This window comes from Botryllus schlosseri, chromosome 7 (assembly GCF_051294905.1).
Source record: "Botryllus schlosseri isolate E-star chromosome 7, Bs_hap1, whole genome shotgun sequence".
Classification (NCBI taxonomy): domain Eukaryota; kingdom Metazoa; phylum Chordata; class Ascidiacea; order Stolidobranchia; family Styelidae; genus Botryllus; species Botryllus schlosseri.
In genome coordinates this window covers 4,730,281-4,754,089 of record NC_137242.1, presented here as the reverse complement: position 1 = coordinate 4,754,089, position 23,809 = coordinate 4,730,281, and the positions used below count along the sequence as shown (strand labels likewise).

Here is a 23,809-nt window from a genome sequence, read left to right as displayed (position 1 = left end):
CGAAGTGGCCTTTAATGTCACCGTTGTCCCGCTTTTGTGCTATTGATATTTTAGTTCTGCATTTGTGTTTAATGACGGTATGTTATTGCAGGCAATGAGATCGTGGTTGTCTCTATGGTATCGCTTTTGGGCTAATTATTATGTTTCTTTTATTGTATTGATGATATCATGTTAGTGCATGCGAAGTGATCTGTAATGTCACGGTTGTAACGCTTTTGTGCTGGTTTAATTATGTATTTTATTTCTTTGTTTTGTTTGAACACTATTGTTGATCTGTGTTTCAGTTGCCTCTAGGGCGTAATAGTGTGATTTCGTGTCATTCCAAGATGGTTATGTAAAATAGGGTTTCCGCCACGCCACGCTTGCCACGCTCACCACGCTTGTCACGCTTGCCACGCTCACCACGCTTGTCACGCTTGCCACGCTTGCCACGCTTGCCACGCTGCCACGCTTGGATGGTATTTCGTTTCATTGGTTTACTTTTGCCCCTGCATATAAAATCGTTTCCTGTCTCCAGTCCCTATAATTAGCCCCAGTCCATATGTTGTATGACCCTAGGTTTGAGATTTTGACCAATATACTCGTTTTTTTTACACCAAGTTATTTTGGTGGGAAGGGGGAACTTTTAACGGAGTATATTGGTATAACGCCATTTAAATATTAGTCGATAAGGAGTTGGTAGACCTTACGTAATTCCCGGAACTGAAACCTGATAAGACTTTTGTGAGTCGTATATTTTGTCGTGTGAACGTAGATAACAATGTGTGCATGTACTCTCTCGTGGCTGTGAGAGACGGTCATTCAATTCTTGATATTTCGCTGATTCGGAAGTCCGTTACTTGGTCGTACGTAATTCAATAAAGTTACAAGTCGTGGAGACAGAAACAAAATATATTCGTCAGTGTGATCCATCGAATACGTGTGCAATAGACAGGCTTCGTGGTACGTCAGCCAACAAGGCCGTACGGCGCGGTTACGCCGGTTCGTCGAACGAAAGAAGAAACACGCAGCGAATTGTAAACGCAACCTTCTTGGAGTCAATAACACATCTTGGAGTCAGATATACAATTATACAACTACAAACATTCGCTCTGCGTTATAGTCGACTACAAAGGTCATTTTCACCAGACCTACATTCCTTATTTTGATTCCGCTTCTGCCAAATTGTAGCACGGTCCATGCACTTCTAGGCCTCTTTAAGGCCCTTTTCATACCGGATTTACGAAACTCTTTCGGGAACAAGTTCCGAAACAGGCGATGTTCACATAGAGAAAAAATTACCGAAACAGTTCCGGGAAAAGGGCGCGTTCATACCTATTTAGAGTTACCGCGAAATTATGTTCATACAGGTCGTTTTTTCGGTAAATTCGCGGGAAATAATGGCCAGTATGAACGCGATTCTCCGTAAGTGTTGATAGTTACGAAACCATGTCTGTGGGGTGTTCCAGTTGTAATATGCTTGTGGAAAACAATGTGGGAGCGGCATATACGTGAGATGCGGAGAAGTTGGCTCCAACTTTTAGCTATGGGATGTTGCGGATATGCCTTCTCGAAGTGTATGGGGCTCTATACTCAATATCTGTATCAGTAATAGAGCCCGAGCATGTTCCTGGCTTGTATATTATCAACCGAAGCTGAGAGCAGAAACTGAAAGCCAGCAAAGAGGATAGAGTCCTGGAATGAAAAGAACCACCAAGGCGATCACATCTGCCTGATCTGCGTGCCGTGCGAGGTACGACAAAGTCAGTTTATCTTTGTGATTGCTGTATAATAATGGTTTGGGTGAATCTAATCTTATGTACACTGTACAGAGAAACCAGGGAAATCGAGAAATTCGTGAGAGAAACATTTGGTATACTCTGCGACGAGCTTCGAGACCATAACGAAAAGCAACAAGCAAATTACACGAACGACGAACTCAATTTCTCTTGCTAGCTGAGTAGCTGTCGCTCTTTCGAGGCTAGCCAATGAAGCCAATCGTTTATAGATCCAGGTAAACATCAGATGTATTTTAAGAAGGCAACTGTCACAAGTTGATTTTAATAAAAATTGCTGGTGCCTAGTAGGGCTAGCCACAATGATTCGAGTACTCGAATCTGAATCGAGTATCAACTTTATTGATTCGAGGCGAGTAGTAAAATACTACTTTTCGAGTAGGCTACTGAAATTATACTGAAAGTTGATTTACTAACGAGAATTATACCGTAGTTTTGACAAACTTCCACTGAGTAAGCCTTGAAACCTTGATTGGCCGTGACGCAACATACAAGATATAGTACAAAGCTACGAACGTTGCTGGAAATAACACATTTCCAAAGTCATGACCATCCCATATAACACTGTCAAGCAGTGCAGTGAAAACGCTATGGTCGAAAAAACATCAAAGTATCTTTAATGTGACGGACAATAGGCGTTATGTTCTTTATGGTGGCATAAAAGGTAGCCTACACATTTGAATTTTGGCATGGTACATTGTGTTGTGATGTCATCATGGTGATACTCGACTCGAAGCGTAATAAGAAGGTACTCAATTTTGCCCAGCCCTAGTGCATAGTAATATTTCAAAATTTGTAATGGCGGAATGTCAGCCAGTTCTTGCGTAGCATACCACTGCAAAAAGGTCAGACAAATTTGGTCTTGAATCATTATGTCAGAAAAAGAAGTCTGAAAGACCAATTGTTCTTGCCAAGTAGGCTACTTTCTGTCTCAAAAGTAAGACCCAAATTGATGGAAAGTAGACTAAAACTGGAAACTGAGCAATCAACGCAATGTCTTGGACTCGAGTCATAGAACCATGACTCGAACTCGACGCTCTGCTCGATGAGTTGGACTCGGATTTGACTCGGTGATAAATTGAAAATGAATCGACTTGAATCTAGTCAAAACTATTGAAGTGGGATCGACTTGTGACTTGGTTACAACCCTGCTCACTTGACTGAAATTGCTGAAAATGAGACCAAATTTGTATATTTTTTGTAGTGTAGTCAGACATGCACATCAACCTACTTATTTAGTTACTAAAACTATGTAGTTCTAGTTGTGGATTTGAAAAAGTGAATAGTTTCTGGTTCTAGTTGCGGATATTTGAAAGTGAGTAGTTCTAGTTCTAATAGCAGATTTTGAAAGGTTGATAGTTCTAGTTCAGGGCCGGCCAACCCGTGGCCCGCGAGTTAATTTCCGAAATTAGTAGTATTATCAAAAATGGATTGCACAGATTGTGAACTTGCAAGGCCAATCAAAAATTTGATTAGTCTGGCCGCAACACTTGAGATGTGATGACTGAAATATCAGTTTCGACGCATTGGTAGGTCTATGAGCCAGTCACATTTTGGTAGATCTTCATACACTACAATAAAGCAGAATACTTTGCGATAGATTTCAAAAGTAAAAATTTTCTACACGCTCGGCTTAGCGCAACATCTTGTCACTCGATTTCTTGCTTTTAATATTGTTACCCCTTTGTGAAAATGAAAGAACGCCTAATCTATCAGATTGAGTCTAACTATATATATATTCGCGACCTCCCGTTTGCGCTCGCAGAAAGACCGTCGACTATGAAACCTAGGCACAAAATGATTGCCGCATGTTGGACGAAGCTTTCGATATCGATATGTCCAGGTGCCGAATAGTCCAGTCCTTGCAAACTGAGCCCAGCGATAAACAGCAGGCTTGCAATATAGTCAAGTGACAATATTATTAATTTATCAACTTCAAAAACTTTTCGTGCTTCGCGCGGCTAGTGGCCGGCAGAATAGTTCGTCAATCGAATGTGGTGATTTGGCTGAAAACGTTGACCACCGCTGTTCTAGTTGCTAGTTTGAAAAATTGAGTAGTTCTAGTTGAAGTTGCGCATTTTGAAATTCCAGTACTTTGTACAAGTCTGAGTGTTGTGGGTGGATAAAAAATTACCACAGCAACATTTGTACCAAACATGCATTTGCTGCATTCAAGTTTTTTCAGGATGACTTCATGATTGGAAGCCAGAGGGTTCCGTACTAGCCTACATAACTGATGACGCAGCCTATCCCTTTCGGCCCCGGCTCATGGAGCCTTTTTCCTGAAACACAAACAGAGCATAAGCTAAAGCTAATTTCAAATATGTAATATAAATTTCCTTTCTGCTGCCCTTGAAATTCACAATTGCTTTTTCAGAAACTTGGCAAAGCACACATGAAGGTTGAAAGATTTTGGTCGACTGAAGGCGCGGTGTTCAGCTTTTCTCATAAACTGCAATCCGCTAAGGCCAGAATGATACAGAGGATGGTATACGCAATGAAGACAAGACCTGGTGGTGATCCAAGTATCGCTGGCCCAGATGTCGGAAATGCCCTGTGTGACTTTCTCAATAAACAATGCTCTTGCTTAACCAGATGTGTTTGTGCTGTTTCATTTTATTCATGAGAGAAACTATAACTTAATGCACACTTGCACAGTTCCGCCTTTTCACCTTTTTCATCAGTATCCTCCATCTAGACCTGTGAAAAGATCAAATTAAGTTACACTTGCCTAACCTTGCATAAGAAAGGAATGACTTGGTTGTAACAAGAAAATGAAGGCATAGGTGAAAACCAAATTATGGCTCGGATGATGTACGATGGCTTACCAGCCCGTTGGTACAATTCGAATTTTTGGTTAGTGAGTCAGAGCTAAGGACATCATTCTCTGCTGTGCTGCCACTATCAAAGCAGATGTTACTAAATCCCCTTTTCAGTAGGCGTATATGACTGTGACTAACCTACACACAGCATATTCATGGTTAGAAACTTGCCTTTGATGTAACAAATTTGGTAAGGGTTAAAATCACCTGCCAAATTAGTGTTGAAGTGCTAACGTTTTCAGGCAACTCACCCAATGCTGCATCATTTGGAGATGGTGTTCTATCTTTTTAGCCGTGCTCTGTTTACAAAACCACAGAAAAAAGAAGCTGACTAGTAGTCAGTGACTACGTATTGTGAGCATACAGAATATAAATCCAAGAATAATGCATTCCCAACACCATTACCAAGAAGATCAAAATCCCGCAGGTATCTGACCTCGAAATACAAGCAGCGTGAATGAACAGTGAACACTGAACAGCGCGTTACGGTAACTAAAAGTTTGATTGACAGCGTTCCGGGAACCCAGCTGCGCCATCTGTGTTCATACTCAGTCGGTCCCGTGAAAATCTCCGAAAATAAGCGCGTTCATACCGCCCCGAATCACCAGTGTTATGTTCATATAGAGGGGTTCCGGTAAACATTTTCGAGAAATGTTATTCCCGGAACCCCGGTATGAAAAGGGCCTAAGACACCGCTTACGCGGATTGGAAGGCGAAGAGGAGCCTAGATAAGCATCCAACACATGGGTAGGAATTCTGAAGTCGACCTCGGTCGGACACGAACCCTCTATACCCATTGATGCTGCAGCTGTGGATTATACCACTACGCCATATCGCCACCCCAAATTTTAAGATGCGTCTTCGCGAATAATGCAAAATTACTAATGACACTATACGATAAGGTAAAATCTTCAAAAAGCATATTAGTTGTCGTGCTACAGGGGCTATTTCACGTGGTTTCGATGACAATTATACTCGTAAAAGTCGATCCCTTACTTAAAAACTACCTTCTAGTTATCACAATCTAAATTTTGAAAAGTAAGTTGTTTTGCCTAAAAACACTCCAAGGAGAAGCGGAATTAGTCTAAAATCATAACAACTTGAGTAAGTAGCGCGAGTATAGGCGAAGCCAATACGTGAGTACACCGGCAAAGTAGACGTAGCCTATCATTCGAGCAATCAAAGATTATCAGAGAGAATGCCGCCATATATAGATCCACAGCTAATCATCCCGATCTGGTTTCTGTACAATGCAATGCAAATTGACACTGGCTCAGCGCAAACCCATAATATTTGGCTTTCATCTGTTTTTATTATCAGGATCATGCGATTTCCCGAAGATGGCGACGCAATGCGCTTCCAAATGTCCGCCCACCTGCGACGACCCGGCGCCGACCTGCGGGGGAGGTTGCGACGAAGACGTAAAATGCGAATGCCAAAAAGGCCTGCTGCAAATCAGCGCAACCGACAGTACATGCGTTATACCGCAACAGTGCCCGAAATATTCTGGCGGTAAGTGCGTTTGCGTACTTCCAGCGCGTAGTCCTTGTGTCATGCTTACGACTCAAGTTCAGTTAAGTCCTCTTATATTTCCCTATCTCGAGTTAATTTCAAGTCACCATGTATTTTCAATTCGTGTCCTTAGATTTTAATGTTCGGAAGCGTATGTAGAATTGCATTAAAGCGCGCCTGTTTTTCAACTGCTTAAACGATATGAGTCATCGTGGTTGATGGTTACTTATGTGAATCGATGACAATGTTCCCTTCAATAAAGTGTGGCAGTATAATTCAACTTGAGCGACGTTTATTGGCGGAGATGCTGCATGACGCATATAAAGACCGCGCCGACCTCATTGCTGCGCAAACGAAAATAATGTATAGGCGCGAAGAAGAAATTTGTCACCCTATTTCATCAAAATTGCTGAGAAAGGACCAACTTTAGTTCTTATATACGCCTGTCTTTTTAGGGCATGACTGAATCATGAAAATGTATGGCTGTAATGATATTATAATGCCGGTCAGACTATTACGGCGGCAGTTAATGGTATGTAGAAGTTGTTTTGTCTTTGATGTAGGTGCTAGTGGAACTAACGACGTCGAAAATATAAACGGAAATGGAATCCAGTAAATACAGAAGAGTACTGATCGCGTGGCCTTGTTACCATACAATATCTAATGACTATCTAAACCAGTGATTCGCTAACTGTGTGCCACCATAGATTCTCCAGTATGGCGCGGATCGTTTCGGAGTTTCGGAAAAGAGCTGTATAAATATTTATAACGACGTATGCAGACTAACATATGCTGGTTAAAAGCGCTCTGACAGCTACGATAGCTGATAAATATGATATTTACCCACCACATGTTTTGTTGGTGTGTTGTCGTAGTATAGGCTAACTATCTATATGTATACCAAAAAGTCGATTTAAATGTAACCATACTATTTACACTCTGCGCAGCCGTTCAAAATTACCGCTATATATTTACTAGATAGCTGAAAGCAATGAATTGAGCAGGTTTTACGCAGAAGCCGAACACTTAATTAATTTACGAAACTACCTCCTTTTTATAACCCTGTTTCGACAAAAAATAGATCAGTTTTGGCCGTCTGCTTCCCAATTCTATTCCGCGGAAAAGATATCAAAATTAGAATATTTTATCGCCTTTTGCATCATCAAATGTGAATATGCCATGAAATTAAAAGTTGGAAACGGGAGACCCTGTTTGGAATCGACGACGAAGTGCAACGTCGCTTCAATCGTATATGTTTGTACAATAGGGCTGTTCAAAAATAACCTTTTTTCTTGAATCTTGCTGATTACTTGATTAAATCGTTGGGTTGCCTTAAAAAACGACGCACACCAAATTTGAATTCATTCCATCCAACCAATATTCGCGGATTTCGTAGTGTTTGAAAATTTTGAATTTGGCTAAAAATGCAAAAAAAATTTTTTTCAAATTTTCCTTCCAACCTTATGAAATTGTTGCGCTGTCTTCAAAAACGATGGAAAACAAATTTGACTCAATTCCAAGCTGCAGAAGCGGAGTTATTCAAGTTTTTTGATGATAATTCTGGGATGATCGACCAATCAAGGATAATCCCAGAATTATCAAAGTAAAACTGAAATAACTCCACTTCTACGGCTTCAAATTGAGTCAAATTTGTTTTGCATCGTTTTTGAAGACAGCGCAACAATTTCATGGGGTTGGCAAAAAAATTTGAAAAATTTTTTTTTTTGTATTTTTAGGCAAATTCAAAATTTTCAAACTCTACGAAATCCGCGAATATAGGTTGGAATGAATTCAAATTTGGTGTGCGTCGTTTTTTAAGGCAACCTAACGATTTAATCAAGTAATCAGCAAGATTCAGGAAAAAAGGTTATTTTTGAACAGCCCTATGTACAAACAAGCACATAGCCAACGCTTTAACACGTGAAAGTAATTTTCTAAAGCAGCGGTTCTCAATCCGCGGGCCGCATGCGGTCCGCAGACGTTCATTTCGCGGCGCGCAGCATCTTTTATTATGAACGCAATTACTACTGGCACTGTATTGTTACATATAAATTTAGCTACTTATATCTCTTATTGCACCGTCTCCGTTTCGTTATATTGACTCATTCTTTGATGTCTTCTGATTTCTTGATATATGTTGGAATTAGATTGTTATTTTCAATAGACGAAATCCCAATAGTATGTTTACTTCACTATTCTTCGAAATTACAATGAAATGTCGGTCTTGACCGTCTGAGTCTCGAGTAATATGACTTGGTTCGAGTCATGCGCAATGAACCGAGTCCAAGTCGAGTCAATACACGGATTGACTCGATTCGAGTCATTTCCGTATTTTGCGAAAATGACTTGACTCGAGTCAAGTCGACTTATCAAAAACCTGTTTCTAACTCTGCGTGGAACAATGAATTTGCTTTGTCAGATATAAATGGAAAACCGATGTGTCATATTTGTCGAAGAACAGTTGTCGTAACGAAGCGTATAGGAGAGCAGAATGATACCCGACAGTCTCTTCTGGAGTTATACATATCGCCTGATCTAAGAAAACGTAGCTAGTTAGGTGTCAAGCCCGGCAATCCGTATTTCGAGGCATTGTTAAAATTGCCGACGACGTTACAGACGCATCGTTAAAAATCGCTATGTCACTAAGCCCAACAAATCTGATGGAAAAGGTGTGATTTCAACAAAACTACAGCGATACAAACCATTAATGCTTTAGAATGCATAAGAATGTACTAAATGCCAATATACGACTAGATATCGCATAGAGAAAGTGCTAGAGTGAAGAAATGCGTGTCAGAGATTTCGCAGAGGATTAAGAAGCGCGGTGGCGCATGACTTGATATTATAGAGATAGATGAATCGGAATAGAACCTTTCGTGAAAATGTTTTGCTGTAGTTCAAATACGGCTTCTGCCGTTTTTTCGCTTGTACAGCTTTTATTTCAGACAGCATCATGTTTAGTGCGCAGTGCTCCTTCAATGCTCGATGAATTTATACTCTGGACCGTACTGAACACTATATTCCACCCTCAATCAGACAATATATTCCGAAGTCACAGCTATAAATAATCCCTCGACTTTTGGACTACAATCAGGCCACGGCTCAAAATTCTTCCATCGGTAACACTTGCCTGATAAAATAATCCAACATATGCCGCCAATTATAGAGAGAAAAGGTTCTATATCTTGGAAAATGGCAGCAATTTTTTCATTAGTCCGTTTCCGAGTCCACCGTCATGACAGCAGTGTTTCAACCAAGCCCGTGTCTGCAGAAAGCATTTGTGAATTATTTGATAATAATCGCACGTTAACTTATTCTGTTGATAGACTATACTCACCTACAGAGATTAGTAATCAATATCCTACTCGTGCCGGCATTATTTTTCTCTCTCTCTCTCTCTCTCTCTCTCTAAGCTTTTGAAAGTACTTCATAGTAATGTTCATTGACTCGACGATAGGCCTGCCATATTTTCAGAACCCCAAAAGAGGCGTCAAGTTTGGCGGTTACAGGCAAAAAAGTTACAATAACGGTCATAGAAAAAGAGGATATATGACCAGATTATCATGATCGCGGGAGAGTTGACCTTTTTTATCCACGAGTATAGATTGTGCAAGGTTGACCGTTTTTCAGCCTTCGGTGTCTAGTCGCCTAAAAGTTTCGTTGAAAGCAAAAAAGGGGGATATTTGGGCGTCCTCAGAGAACACTTTACTTTTATTGAGAAAAGTGGACAAACCCTCCTAAAAGAGAACATATGGTACGAGTATACTCGAAGAACTTATCGCGTGGCTCTTTTCAATAGTTCCGGCTAGATAAGAGAATGAGACAGCTGAATTCGAAACCAAATAGCGAATTATGACGCATTAATGTCAGGTTTATCAATCAGTCAATAGCGTCGATAGAAACGGAACTGTACCAGCAATACAGCGTACAGCAAAGTTCAGCGTGAAACGGTATAGTGCGCGCGTAGGCAGTTAGGAAATTTGGTACTGCTGAAGAAAGAAGAAAAAAGAAGAAAAACAAAGACAGACAATAACTTCACAAGTCAGTTAGTGTGAAAGATTGAGACTATACAATAATGATTCCTTCTGACGACAGAGAAGCACGTGTTGTTCAGTTTGACTAATGTGCAGTGTGCACAGAGTGATTGTGGATTATAACTCTGATTAGTGAAATCTAGATATACCTTTGAATAGTATACTAACTACTAGGGTTGGTCAATATCACTCATTATTACGTTATAACTATATGAAAGAAGTATATAAAGTTCAGATACATACCTTTTATGCGACCACAAAAATAGAATGTCGGTTATATATCACATGAAAGATAATTTGATACTTTATTGGTCATATCTATTTCATTGTACTTTGCGACAACGCTGTGTGTCGATCACGAGTTTACTTACATATTTGCTATTTCCAGTAACGTGCGTAGTTTTGTACTACGCGATTCGTATGCTGTGATACGACTGATCGAGTTCTCAAGGATACCACAGTGGAAAGTATCATCGAAACTATAATTATCGTCGATGAAGTAACTGTTAGTGGCTCAAATGTTGACCAACGGATTAATCGTACGTCGTTACTTGGTTGTGCGATGTAACCTTTGACGCGTTTTTACATAGACGTGCGAGAATTTCCAAATCAAGCGGCTGTAATATCGATCTCATCATCATGTTGTGCGATACGTTCCAGCAAACGTTTGGAAGCGCGTATCACGTACCGACTGTTGCAGTGGCATTTAACTCATAGATTACCATACCTTGATGAAAAGCAGGAAGTCCATTCTTTCGAGTGCTCTGTATTATGCACAATTATCGCAATCACGGTGTTGTAACACAATTCAACGCTTGATCGAAGTTATTTGATACGAAACCTATTGGTAACGAATAGTCTTTGGGTCAAATAAATGGCCGGTTTGCATCCGCCTGCTTTGACTAGGTTCTGCGTCGAACAGGTTTAGCAAATAAATTCGATCAACCGTTGAATCCTATGACAACACGGTGAATGCGAGAATTGCATGTACGACCAAAATGGATCATTACCAACACTCAAAAGGACGTGCTTGTTTCTTTTCATCAAAGCATGGCTAATGAGTACAAATGTTGGTTTGGAATTGTACTCTAATTTATATTTCCTTCATACCGTCAGTTATTATTAATATCATTATTGTTTAAAACAGAAGAAAATATAATCACGTATACAATATATCCCGCCAATAGCTAATGATAAGAGGCCCGCGAAAAGTTCTTCGATTCAATTAACTTAATCATGAACGTACACTCGAAAGCACTATTCAAGTACCGTAGCTCGGCGTACCACAAATCAGACTCTCTCGGGTTTTTGAAGCAAGAATATTACCCGCTGTGACGTCTTATTAGCAATACCGATCGCTCTTCAATGTACGCATTATAGCTGGCAACGGATAATAATAATATGCATGCGACAGCCCAGGCTCGCTAAAGGCAATGATGCAAAGTTCAAATCGCGATATCTAGATACCAAACCAGTCTTATTAGCTAGTAACAGTCTGAGCCTACGATAGCTTGCGCCCCGTAACACTGCAATAGCTGGAAAGCGGTTTTAGGTCTGCAGCCAGGACCGCGGAAATCAAGTACAAGACAACACAAACACCCAAATTGAGTGAGTCACGCAATATCATGTCGGTTGTCATGCTCTGAGGTCTGAAAAAAAACAGCACGTTTTGCAGCCGCCCTTGCCGCCAAGTCATGTTGTTCTCACTGCGGATGTTGCTTCCTGTGTCGAGCCGCTGCTGTGAATGCATGTTAAACAATGACAAGAATTCGTTTAAATAGAATTAACGGCAAAGAGCATTGCGGGTTATGTTCAGTATTACAAAGGAAGGGAGATTACTGCGATATATCTGGCGGGAATTTTTGTCAGTTCGGTTCGGTTTGTAATTGATTCCATCAGTTCAAAACACCACAAGATTGCTATAAAATGAAAAGGTAGGAAGGAGTCGAAAACACGCAAACATGCAAATAAGAGGCGTGTACGTTGTACACTGTACTGCACAGCCAGTGGCGAAGGAGCGTATGCTGTCGTACCTGACTTTCGTTGAAAATACCGCTTTAAGTAGGCTGCAGCAAATTTTGAAATATTTTCATGTTCAAGCATTCTTTTCAATATAAATAATTACAAATAAATAATGCGTCGCGTCTGAGAAGTTCTATATTGCTCGAGAAAGAAGCCTCTCTGTATCAGCTTTAAGGCTACAAATAGAACAAATATATTATGCAGCCGCCTCAAAATTGAACTTTTTTCGCCGAAGCAAAACCAACGATAATATCTTCAAAATCAAGTTTTTAAACGTAGTCTCATTCGATGAAAAGAATTAATAAAGCTGCTAGCCGATCATCATTCATGGTAGAACGAAAATACGACTTCATCACTTTGAGCTTTTAGAAAATCCTCTCACAGCTCGCAGTTGAAACACCAATGGTAAGATTGAATTTGAGACACAAGCATAAATATGCTGGTGTCGAGTCAAGGTGGTGTGATTTAGCTAACCGCACTGTAAAACATCAAACGCTGTTGCATTACGATCAAACGTGGTTTCGTCACTGCTTCGCACCAGCCACAGATTATTTCCACAGATAACTTCAAAATGTCGACCTCATCGTCACAAGTATAGCTATAGCATATTACTTTTGAAAGCGCTGTTCGTGATTAGCCATCTCACTTTGTGCAGCGTAACAGAAGATAACGTAAATAGGACAAACGATAAAAATGAATTGGCATGTGTCGGTAGGCGTGATACATACGTTGGTTCGTAGTCGGAAATCTCATAGTTCAGGATATAGTATTCATTCAGTGCAATCTGCTTTGTATAACTCGACTTGTATCTGGACATGCTCCTATACTGAGGATTGCAAAAGCTTGTTTTGCTTGCATTTGCCATTTTCATTAGTGTCTCAACCTATCATTGATTGCGAGCTACCTGTCAATTTTGACAATCTATCCGTACCGCGTTTGTAGCTTAAAACTAGATTTGCTCAAATGCACTTTCGAAACACCTCAGGCAATAATAATAATAATGTGAGGACTGCTCTTTTGTGAGTGTGGTTACATTAAAATATGCGAGGACGCGACGTAAACTAATCACAAGACAGGTATGATTATGGGAATCACAGATCACTCGGACAGTAAATCGAGAGCAGGGCGAAGCTGCTCCCAGATATCAACTCAAGCCAAATGTTGGATGAATCAGCCGTTTCCCTCGAAATTATTGGGTTAACGGTGGTACACTGTGTGCATGGGTTGCATCGAGTTACGTTTTGTATGCAATCGCGTATGCATAATGATGATCGGATATTTTCTCCCTAAAGAATACGCGCAAGTACGCGGAAGTCGCACAAATCAGCTCGCAAAGTCGAATAGGCTCTCATAAATAAATGGTACTGTAGACTTGACTCACTTAAGACTTAAGTTCAGTTAAGTAAGGAGAAGCGTTGTCAATTTATGTAGTTCTATCAATTACCGGAACAGTAAATTTGCATTAGCAGGTATCCACTCGTACGAAGGCTTGAGAACCAATGATTTTTCTAGAATCAACACTCCCCTAGCACATGTGTGAAAGTCACATACTGATATGCCACCCAGCAAAGTATCAGTTTCAGCTCATTTTATAATTTCATAACTCCACAAGACTACGATGCAATGAAATGATAGGAAGAATCGAAGCAACTTGGAGTAGTCTTTGAAATCAGACACCCACCTGGTATTCTACTCTAGAGGCGATGTAAATAAGCGGCATGCACAGTTGGACACAGGACGGAAAGAAATAAGAGTTATCATAAAACCACTGGTGATGAAAATGTATGACGCAGATGTTGGTAGGCGAGGTTGATATGTCATATCGAGAACGAGGTCCTGTCATCTTAAGGGCTGACTAGTTTGGTAAAGAGTATAAATTGCTTGTATTTCGTCTTGAATATGGCCTGGCCACATGTTCGAAGATTGTCGGATAGCCCGCGTTTTCTTGTATTCCGTCCTGATCATATGATAGTTGTTCGTCGAAGACGCGCGTGTTGTAGGCCTTGAGCGCTTTTCTTTCCAAGGTGAAGTAGTCGTTGAAATTTGAGGGACAGTGGCCATAGTTTAGGAGATTGTAAGTTACGATAAGCGATTCATTCGCGAAAGCATGGCCATTTATTTGGGCTTATTATATTTACAGACTGCCCATCGGGAAAAGTTTCGACACGGTGCGCTAGTAGCTGCCCCGCGACATGCGATGAGCCGAACCCCGGTCATTGCGCACAAGACTGTCGCCCCGATTTGAACTGCGAATGCGCACCGGGAATGGTGCAGCGCAGCAGAGCGAACGACACTTGCATTTTACCGATTGAATGTTAGCAGTTTGAGGATGCCCAATTCGATAAATATATTAGAATGTAGACATGTGGGGAGTTCTTGGTGTTTGTCGTTTTCATTTTGTGTGCGTTGGCTTCCTCCTGAAAGTCTGGGAACCATTTGCTACTAGAGGAGGTGTCTGTAAGATGCAATAGACATACAGCTGTTTTGCACACTCTGTCACTGTGGATTAGCTTTTCGTAAGACACATGGCCTACCCAGTTAGAAAGCTAGCAGCAGAGGTTAGTCAGTAACGAAGTAGGCTACTTCTATTTCGTCGGAGTATTCAAGTATGCATTACTGGTGACTTGCACTACTTACTTGATGGTTGTCTTTTAGACTACTTTCATGCAGTGTTTCAGAGAAAACTATGCATAATTTTTGAAGTAAATTAGACATGTTTTGGGAATGTATAGTTGTGATCGAGTAGAAATTTGTGACGTTTCTTCTACTTCTACTAAAATGGAAACGCTGACTACTTTGACGGCCACTGGCTAGCAGACATGGGGTAATAGTGATTAGTAATCATAATCGATTACGACGATTATAGCATTTTCAAGTAATCGCAATCGATTACATTCGAAAAAACACGAAGTAATCGTTATTGCAATCCATTATTTCACACATATAATCGATTTCTTTGCAAATGAACAATTACTTTTCAGTTGTACAAGGACTATATGACATGAATAAGGAATAGTGCATCATTACATCGGGTTATTGATAGCAGAATAGTCGTATTTTCAAACTTCAGAGATAATTATTACATCACAAACATTAGCTCTACTTGTGCCGTCATTACGTAACGGATTATCCGTGTATATAGTATATAAGATCAAGTATATATATATTCGATGAAGTATAGTGTGATTGAAAGAACCACCGCCATGCCTCATTTGAGGTTATCAATATACAACCTATGACAGCTGACACTACCTCGCAGGAGGAGGATAATAGTCACCACCCTCCCTAATTTGAATTAGTATCATAATTATATATAGTAACTTAATTATATTGATAGCTTCATAAATATTGATGTTTGGTTATGTATAGATTGACCGCTGCTGCTAAGCTATGAGTATATACACCGGAAATTTTGTACTCAAGGGGACATGAGTAAACATTGTAAACATGACGATTTCCGCATCGAAGCATTAAAAATCAACAGCTGCTGAGTGTTGATATAAATCGTTACATTGACGTTACTCGTTACTTGTAGTGGCAACTCGCAATATATGTACTAAGTGGATTGTAGGCATAGGTAAGTCTATATCTATGCTCTGCTCATTGTTCAACTATACGAGAAGCATTACTCAGTATGGAAGAATTTTATATTAGCTTTATTTTATTCTCATATGCCGTTACTTGAAACAGGTACCAATCGTTATTTCGCAATTCTTTACTCAACACTTGAATCTGCCGAAATAGCCATCCGCTTATACACCATGGCAGCGTGGCATGTTGCTAGAATGAAATTTTTTTGGGGGACGAGAACTCGTTAGCTGTAAAGTTTGGCAATTGATAGATTGTGACGTAACAAGGTAACGACGTCACCTTCGAAACGAAAATTGTTGTCTCATGAGGTCTTCTCATCGCAAGCAGGGTTGCCAGATTGGCCCTTTCGGGGCCAAATTCGTGAAATTTGGCCCTTTTTAGAGGCTGTTGGCCCCAAAATAATAATTTGGCCCCTTGGCCCTTTATTTTCAATTTTTGGCCCTTTTTGGAAGCAGTTGAGACATACCGTCAAACTAAGTATTCAAATAAATCTATCTCGCAAATTGAGCTGACAATGTTTATGCCAATGTCAAAGATTCGAGTGGAAACACTGTGGAAGATTTGGATTTGTTTTTGTAGAATGTAGACTGTGTTGGAATTGTAAATACAGATTTGTGAACAGGTGGACGAAAAAGCATCGAACATAGATGGAAGCTATCTAGCAGAAAAAGTCTGAAGAAGAGCACCTTTATAGTACTTAATGATTGATAGAAATTTCAAAGAAAAAAATGCAACATAACCGTAGAGTTTTTTGGTGAAAAACCTAAAAATTAGGTATATATATTAAGTTGGATAAGTTTCAAATGTAAAGAAACTATTCTCTCAATGTTTAATGAAAATTCATAAAATTTAATCACTCTCAGATTATAGCACAAAAAGTTTTATTTTACGATTTTATATTCAGTCGGAAAAGGCTTGAAACAATGAAGCAGTTATTGCAGTTGGATCCAGTGTAGTTGCAGGTAGTGGATTTGGTGTCCTACAACAGTATCAACTATATAAAACTGGAATTCCAGGGGTCTATGGGTAATGTTGCAACGTTATTGACGTTATTGAACAATTTGGCCCTTTTTGGCCCCTTTTGGCCCCTTTTCCGGCGCTGTTTGGCCCTTTTTCGCAAAAGATGTCTGGCAACCCTGATCGCAAGCGTGATATTATCTTTCAATATATATTCAACTAGTTCAAACCTCAAGGTCAAGTTTTAAGATAAAATTATGTAATCGTTATTACTTTCACATGTCGTCGTAATCGTAATCGACGACATCGAGATTTTGCTTTAATCGTAATCGCAATCGATTACATTGTTGAAGTAATAACCCCATCTCTGTTCCGTGCTGGCTAGCAGCAACTAATGGAGTAAATATTTTCCTGCAGTATGTATAAACGTAAATATCTCCGCCTCGGGATTATAGCTGTCGTGCTATGCTTCACTGTGTACTGCTTTTTCAGCATTAGGCATCAATATTCGAAGGTAAGCAAATAGTACTATACTGTAGCAGCACAATACACAATAACACACATAATTTGCAATATTCATATGCCATGGTTAAGCTTGCACCCACTGTAAGCATACGACGGTCACGAGTATGTTCAGATTTCTGCTGCATGAATTAGCGGGTTAGGGTCTACAGCAGAGGTCTCAAACTCAAATGTGCTCGCGGGCCAATTTCCTAGTTTTGATGACGCCGCGAGCCGCAGCATCAATAACAGGGATATCGTATAATTTCCAAGTAGACCTTATTTGACGGGAGCTTGCAGACAGGCATTCCAAAAACATCGTGAGAATGTAATTTACTATTGTATTATTCACGCTTGACACGGAAAAAAATCACGTTTTCGAATATTTGAATAAAATTGCATCATGACATCGTCAAACTGTCGGGTTATAACATTGCAGCTAGTGGACCTTTGACGAGTCACATTTTTTTGTAGAATACTTTACAATATACTGATATCAGAGCATTTGAGCGGTGTAGCCCAATCCGGGTTTAGATAAAGTCATGAGTAGGCTAATTTTAATGTCATTGCCACAGTCAAATTAAAATAGCGTTTGATTTTGCCTTCGATTATTATTGGAACATATCAATAACAACCCATAATAAAATCAGAAAGCCCATTCACATAATATCTTGCGTAGCGCGAAGGCCATTTTCCAGTTGATTAAATTGGCCAAAAAATATTCCACATCATATAGGCCTAATTCACCAATGCATCTCGTAACCCCTGATGTGTTGCTTCGTACCCCGAAGGGGTCTACGGGCCCTGGTTAAGAACCTCTGGAACAGAAATGTTCAACCGCCGATGAATTCATTGATGTTTCAGCTGTGAAGCGTACTACACTACCTTACTCGCCACCGATAATATCATGGACGGAGAGAACAAACTACACCCTGCATGTGGATAGTTGCCATACTGACCTGATTAGATAGCTATATACCCTACCCAACGCAAGCTACGACCTTTTTATATATTACTATTCCTCATGGCAGTTTCATAAATTGTTGCGTCCGTAGAATTACCAAGTCACCGTTCCGATTCGCAAGTCCTCTGATTCTAACGTTTGACCCGACTCAACTCGAGCCATTTTTATTTAATCACCATGTCAATCCGAAATCGAGTAATTTCATGAAAGGTCGCACAAATCCAAATCACAATTTTCAGTCACAAATCATCAACTGGTCATGTTTTATCATCATGAACTAGAAATGTGACGTGATAGCTGATCTTCTACCTCGTGGTATTTTTTAAAAGTGATGTGATACTGTAGTTTGTTGATAGTTTAGTGATTATTATAGTAGTTTTAACGTGAACTTTAAGTTCTTATATCTAAAAAAGATATGTGGAACTTGAACATTTGTCGAATACTTGAAATTCCAAAATGCCATCGCGGGCCGCACAAAATGCTCTCGCGGGCCGCGTGTTTGAGACCTCCGGTCTACAGCAATTTCGAGTTGAAATTTAAGTATAAAATTGTAGCCGGAATTTGTTTGACTTTATTGGTTTTCGATTAGGTCATTACGAGAAATTTATGACATTTTGTGATGACAATCGCGACCTATATAGGGTTCAGAGATCAGCGTGAGGAATTGATCATGGATTTGGAGTTGGAAATACTAATTTTAGCATTACTGGAAGGACCAGTGGTTTAGATGTAAGATTTCTGGATTCGGACGTGTATAATATAGAATTTATAACAACTTTCAATTTGAATGCGACATTTCATAATTTGAGCGGAATTTGGAAGTAATATTCAATCCGTTCAGTTCAGTGCAGTTTATCAATAATTTCATCATTCTAAAATAGCACAAAAATGACCTCAATGAAACTGTTTCACAAACTGGACAATTTCAAGATCCCACATATCTTAGAACATCCATTTTGAGTAGCGGATTGTTGGTCGCTAAACCAGACCCCTTTGCACCCTCAGTATTGATACGGAGAACTTGATATTGTAGTTTTGCATATGACAAAGTACCTTCATATTGGTAACACCCCTCCGATAGGCTATACTCATCCGCTGATAACAACGTATTACCCAGCCAGTCTGTCGCGAGCATCAGGTTTATTAAAAGTTTTCTGTGGCACTTATAACCTGCTAAGGTCTTGTGTGCCACGGGCTACAACTCAACAAATTCATCGTACCTAGGTAACAATATACACCATATATGCTTCCACCATATAGGTGAAAGAGAACTCAAGTAGCAGAGAAAGTCAAGAAATACAGCACAACTTTGCAGTATCGGAAAAACTAAGGTACACGGATGCACAGAGGCGTGAGTATTTCGATTCCGAAGATTAGATATTGTACTGCATGTAGAAACGTCATGTCCAACTCCAAATCCACATTCAGCTTTAAAAAATATCGCACATCCATAGCAGATCCCAATCTCGCCAAAATCCAATTCCTGACTCATCTCTAGGGCGATTTCAGTCAAAATTTTGCCAAAATCGTAACGTTAGGTCAAAAAATGTCAAAATTGTTTACAAAGTCAGAAATTTTTTGCAACCTGCATTTCGTTCGTATCGTAGATTTTGCACTGTCGGTGAACTTATCATTTGACATTTTACAGCTCGAAGCCTAGTTTATAGGCCTACCGTTGTAGACGGCCCATCGTCCGTTCATTGTGAATCATAAACGTTCAAATAAAACAAATAGGTTGACATGGTGTTATGCTCAGCGTACCGCAGTATCCTAACTGAAGCAAGACTACGTGGGCATTGCATGGTTCTTATACATCAAGAAGCACATGATGAAAAATTGTGATGTAGACGCCATTGCCAGAATGAAGCAACACGGTGTGTCACCAGTGTTGTCAGCAAACAACTGTTGCTATTGAACGTTCATTCTCCATTCTTAGCAAGCTGCTCAGTAAAGACAGACACTTTCTACCCGAGAATGTAGACAAGTATCTTTTGTTGTACTACAACAACAAATTTTCATTATTTCTACCATAATACGTGATGTAACTACTGGAATTCTTCATAGGGTCTGATTTCGTTGAAATAAAGTTTTTTCATGCAAGAATCTGTCAGTTTTTGAGTGAAAAAAGTTTTTCCGGGCCAAACTACTTCGTAAGGACAGACAGTTCCAACCGGAAATGAATATAAGTAGTACAATGCTGACATTATGTGGAAAAACTCGTAATTTGCAGACGTTAGGTCAAAATTTTGTCAAAATTGAGTGTTTTAAGGTCAAAAAATGTCAAAAGTTTGATGTTTTAGGTCAAAATCTTCCTTTTTTAGGTTTAAAAAATCGCCCTACTCATCTCCAATATTTGCTGATTTTTATTAGCCTACCCATAAAATTCTATATTGCCAATGCATAGATGTGAGAATTCGATTAGCAGTCTCGCGCGGGTGGGAATTTGCATTCCAATTGATATTTGCCGGATTTAACTATTACGGACATATCCCAATCTGTAAAATAAGCCTATCCGGTACATACTTTAATTGATCGGCATTTGGGATTTCAGTTGTGATGGAAAGATTTAACAAACGAAGCAATCACTTGAAAGCTACATGTTCAAGACTAGGCACCGGTCGAAAGCTGTCTAGTAGCTCGATATACAAGAAAAACATATACTTGTCGAAGAGTTTATTTTACAGCGATAAATGGAAGGTGAGCTGCCTATACTTAATATGGATATAGCGAGACTCATGCAAATGCGGAATACCATTGTGACTAGGTAGGCAATGGGCATTAGGGCGGTTCAAAAATAACCTTTTTTCCTGAATCTTGCTGGTTACTTGATTAAATCGTTAGGTTGCCTCAAAAAACGACGCACACCAAATTTGAATTCATTCCAACCAATATTCGCGGATTTCGTAGAGTTTGAAAATTTTTAATTTGCCTAAAAATGCAAAAAAAAATTTTTTTCCTATTTTCAATCGATCCATATGAAATTGATGCGCTGTCTTCAAAGACGATGGAAAACAAATTTCACTCAATTCCAAGCTGCAGAAGCGGAGTTATTCAAGTTTTTTGATGATAATTCTGGGATGATCCCTCAATCAAGGATAATCCCAGAATTATCAAAGAAAAACTGAAATAACTCCACTTCTACGGCTTCGAATTGAGTCAAATTTGTTTTGCATCGTTTTTGAAGACAGCGCAACAATTTCATGGGGCTGGCATAAAAATTTGAAAAATTTTTTTTTTTTGCATTTTTAGGCAAATTAAAAATTTTCAAACTCTACGAAATCCGCGAATATTGGTTGGAATGAATTCAAATTTGGTGTGCGTCGTTTTTTGAGGCAACCTAACGATTTAATCAAGTAACCAGCAAGATTCAGGAAAAAAGGTTATTTTTGAACCGCCCTAATGGGCATATATTGTATTTTGTATTGGCACTGTAGGCACTAGGCAGACATGCAATTGAGTTTCGGTGAATACGCTATCTCGCCACTCGCAGTCGTGACTGCAGATATAGGCTACAGTGATTTAGATTTAAATTCAAACTGCAGGAAATAGTTAGCCTCGGTGACATCATGTACAGCAAAATTTACTGTATAGTAAACGATTACAGCAAAACGTGTATCGCTGCGAAGCGATACCAACTTTTATCGACGTATCGGACTTCTTATTACAGGTTCTCATGTGCTTGATTCCGAAATGTGCCACGAGGAGCCAAGCGACATTTCTCGGCACAAGCGAGGGTTTTGGAGCGGAAGCGATTCATCACGCTTACGAAATCGCGGAAAAATACCTATCGCCCCGCAAGGAAAAGAGCATTGAATCGGTGGCAAAGCGAATTGAAGAATACACCAAAGTGGTCGTGGTCCGAGAGCCCTTCAGTCGGATTCTATCTGCGTTTCGAGATAAGATAGAGAATGGAGGCAGGGGAAGACATCATATAAAACTTTATAACGAAATAAAGAAGCGGACACGTTCAGATAATGTTACGTTTTCAAATTTCCTTAATTACCTTGTTCGCTCTCATGGCGATCCCCAAACTGATCCTCATTGGAACTACTACCAGAGGCTATGCTCACCGTGTCATATCGATTATCATTACGTCGTTCACTTGGACACGTTTGAAGAAGATTTGGATTTCATCATTAGAACAATTGGAATCAACAATTATACTTTGCCGCCTGCTTTCAACTCCTTCACTGATAACGAGACAGTTCATAAATACTACCGCAACGTATCGTATGCTCTTAAGAACGATCTGTTCTTACGTTACAAGACTGACTTTGATCTTTTTGAATTTAATCGACCGGAAACTTTGTAACTCCGGTAATTCTATTTTTGTGACTTGTAGACTTGTGATTGACACGCTAGATGTGTGATTTGCTGAAAAACACAAACCAGTTTAGTCTTTAGTATTCCATTTGACCTATTCTTCCTGACCCGACGATAGCCGAACGGAAATACTCCACCCATATGCATATGCGAGTGCGATAATTATCATCCTATTTATGTGGATGTGGAGAGCAAATGCTTCCACCAATCCAATCGATAAACACTGGTCACGCAGTACAACTTTATTTATTCTTCAGCAATGATGATCGTTGGTTAAAATAGTCACTGTAACGCCGTAAGTATAGGCCTAGAAGTAGGCCTAGAAGTAGCGATTTCCAAGACATGTCAAAACTACGTCACGGGGGAAGTACAAAAGAAAGGTATATGAAAAGTACTTATAGAAGTAGTTTAAAAAGCATATAGTTCGTCACGTAGGGTCGCATACTTTTAGGAATGTATCGGATGTCACTACTTTCAACGCAAAATGACGAATATCACCACAAGTAAGTAGTCTTCGTGACGCAGGACTATTTCAGGCTTACGACAATTTCACCCATTATTGTGACGCAAACTTATCCCGACACTATACATTCTACCTTTGGAAATACGAAGTGTAAAAGTAAACTAGTATGTCCCAGTGTTGGGATGACTCGAGTCATGACTTGACTCGAGTCAGACTCGAGTCACCTTTTTTGTATGACTTGACTTGACTCGAGTCACTTTGCTAAAATGACTTGACTTGACTTGACTCGGCCTGTCAGAAATGTAGATTGACTCGTGACTCGGAGCAAAATTGACGAGTCAATTTCAAGTCATCAAGTAATCGGCTTTGATCAAAATCACTGCATCTTGCATATGTTCGTATTGTTCGCCAAACGCTGGTGTAACTCGTGAGAGCGACCAATCATTTAATGATCGTGCGTTTTACTGAGCCTCCATTGTTCTCTCACAAATGAATTGACCGCAAACGAATTGATCGAAACTTACAGATTACGTTGTTGTAATCTAGTATAGTAAAGTAAATTTTGTTCTCTGTTTTTACCTTAACCAAACCTATTGTTTTATTGAAACTGAATTCGAATATAGCTTATATAGTCCTCCGCCATTGGCGCTGGCTCGAATTGTATCATATCTATTTGTAAATGCGCAATGTATTGCATCTTATCAATTCGTGTCTATTCTCTATCTTGGCTGGTAACTATAAACTGAGGTTTAGCAGTTGTACTTATATGTAATCGATACAGCGCCTTCTTGCATGTATATTTAACTCTATATGCGTTCATCGGTTCAAAATCAAATGAACACTCA

General features: G+C 39.6%; 2 protein-coding genes and 2 long non-coding RNA genes across 5 annotated transcripts in view; 3 read left to right on the top strand and 1 right to left on the bottom strand.

Moving 5' to 3' along the window:
* LOC145443728 (zonadhesin-like) overlaps positions 1 to 14,661 on the top strand; it is a 41,573-nt gene extending 26,912 nt beyond the window's left edge. Inside the window, exons 16-17 of the mRNA XM_080321678.1 lie at positions 5,918 to 6,109; positions 14,306 to 14,661. Coding sequence (XP_080177804.1) covers positions 5,918 to 6,109; positions 14,306 to 14,484 — 371 coding nt within the window. The 3' untranslated portion in view covers positions 14,485 to 14,661. The remainder of the gene's footprint in view (positions 1 to 5,917; positions 6,110 to 14,305) is intronic.
* Positions 1,196 to 4,430, top strand: LOC145443754 (uncharacterized). 2 transcript variants are annotated; one of them, XR_013916525.1, is made up of 3 exons: positions 1,196 to 1,732; positions 1,812 to 1,993; positions 4,153 to 4,430. It is a non-coding gene; the product is annotated as an uncharacterized LOC145443754 (long non-coding RNA). The 2 variants fall into 2 exon arrangements; XR_013916526.1 differs by having other exon boundaries at positions 1,196 to 1,742.
* On the bottom strand, positions 4,376 to 5,280 carry LOC145443753 (uncharacterized). The gene is made up of 2 exons (XR_013916524.1): positions 4,849 to 5,280; positions 4,376 to 4,475 (listed from the first exon to the last, which is right to left on the bottom strand). It is a non-coding gene; the product is annotated as an uncharacterized LOC145443753 (long non-coding RNA).
* A 742-nt stretch (positions 14,662 to 15,403) lies between the features above and the next one.
* Positions 15,404 to 22,746, top strand: LOC145443743 (carbohydrate sulfotransferase 10-like). The gene is made up of 4 exons (XM_080321697.1): positions 15,404 to 17,227; positions 19,439 to 19,529; positions 20,730 to 20,875; positions 21,846 to 22,746. The coding sequence occupies exons 1-4, from the start codon at positions 17,132 to 17,134 to the stop codon at positions 22,488 to 22,490; spliced, it is 978 nt and encodes a 325-aa protein (XP_080177823.1). The 5' UTR covers positions 15,404 to 17,131; the 3' UTR covers positions 22,491 to 22,746.
* Positions 22,747 to 23,809: the final 1,063 nt, after the last annotated feature.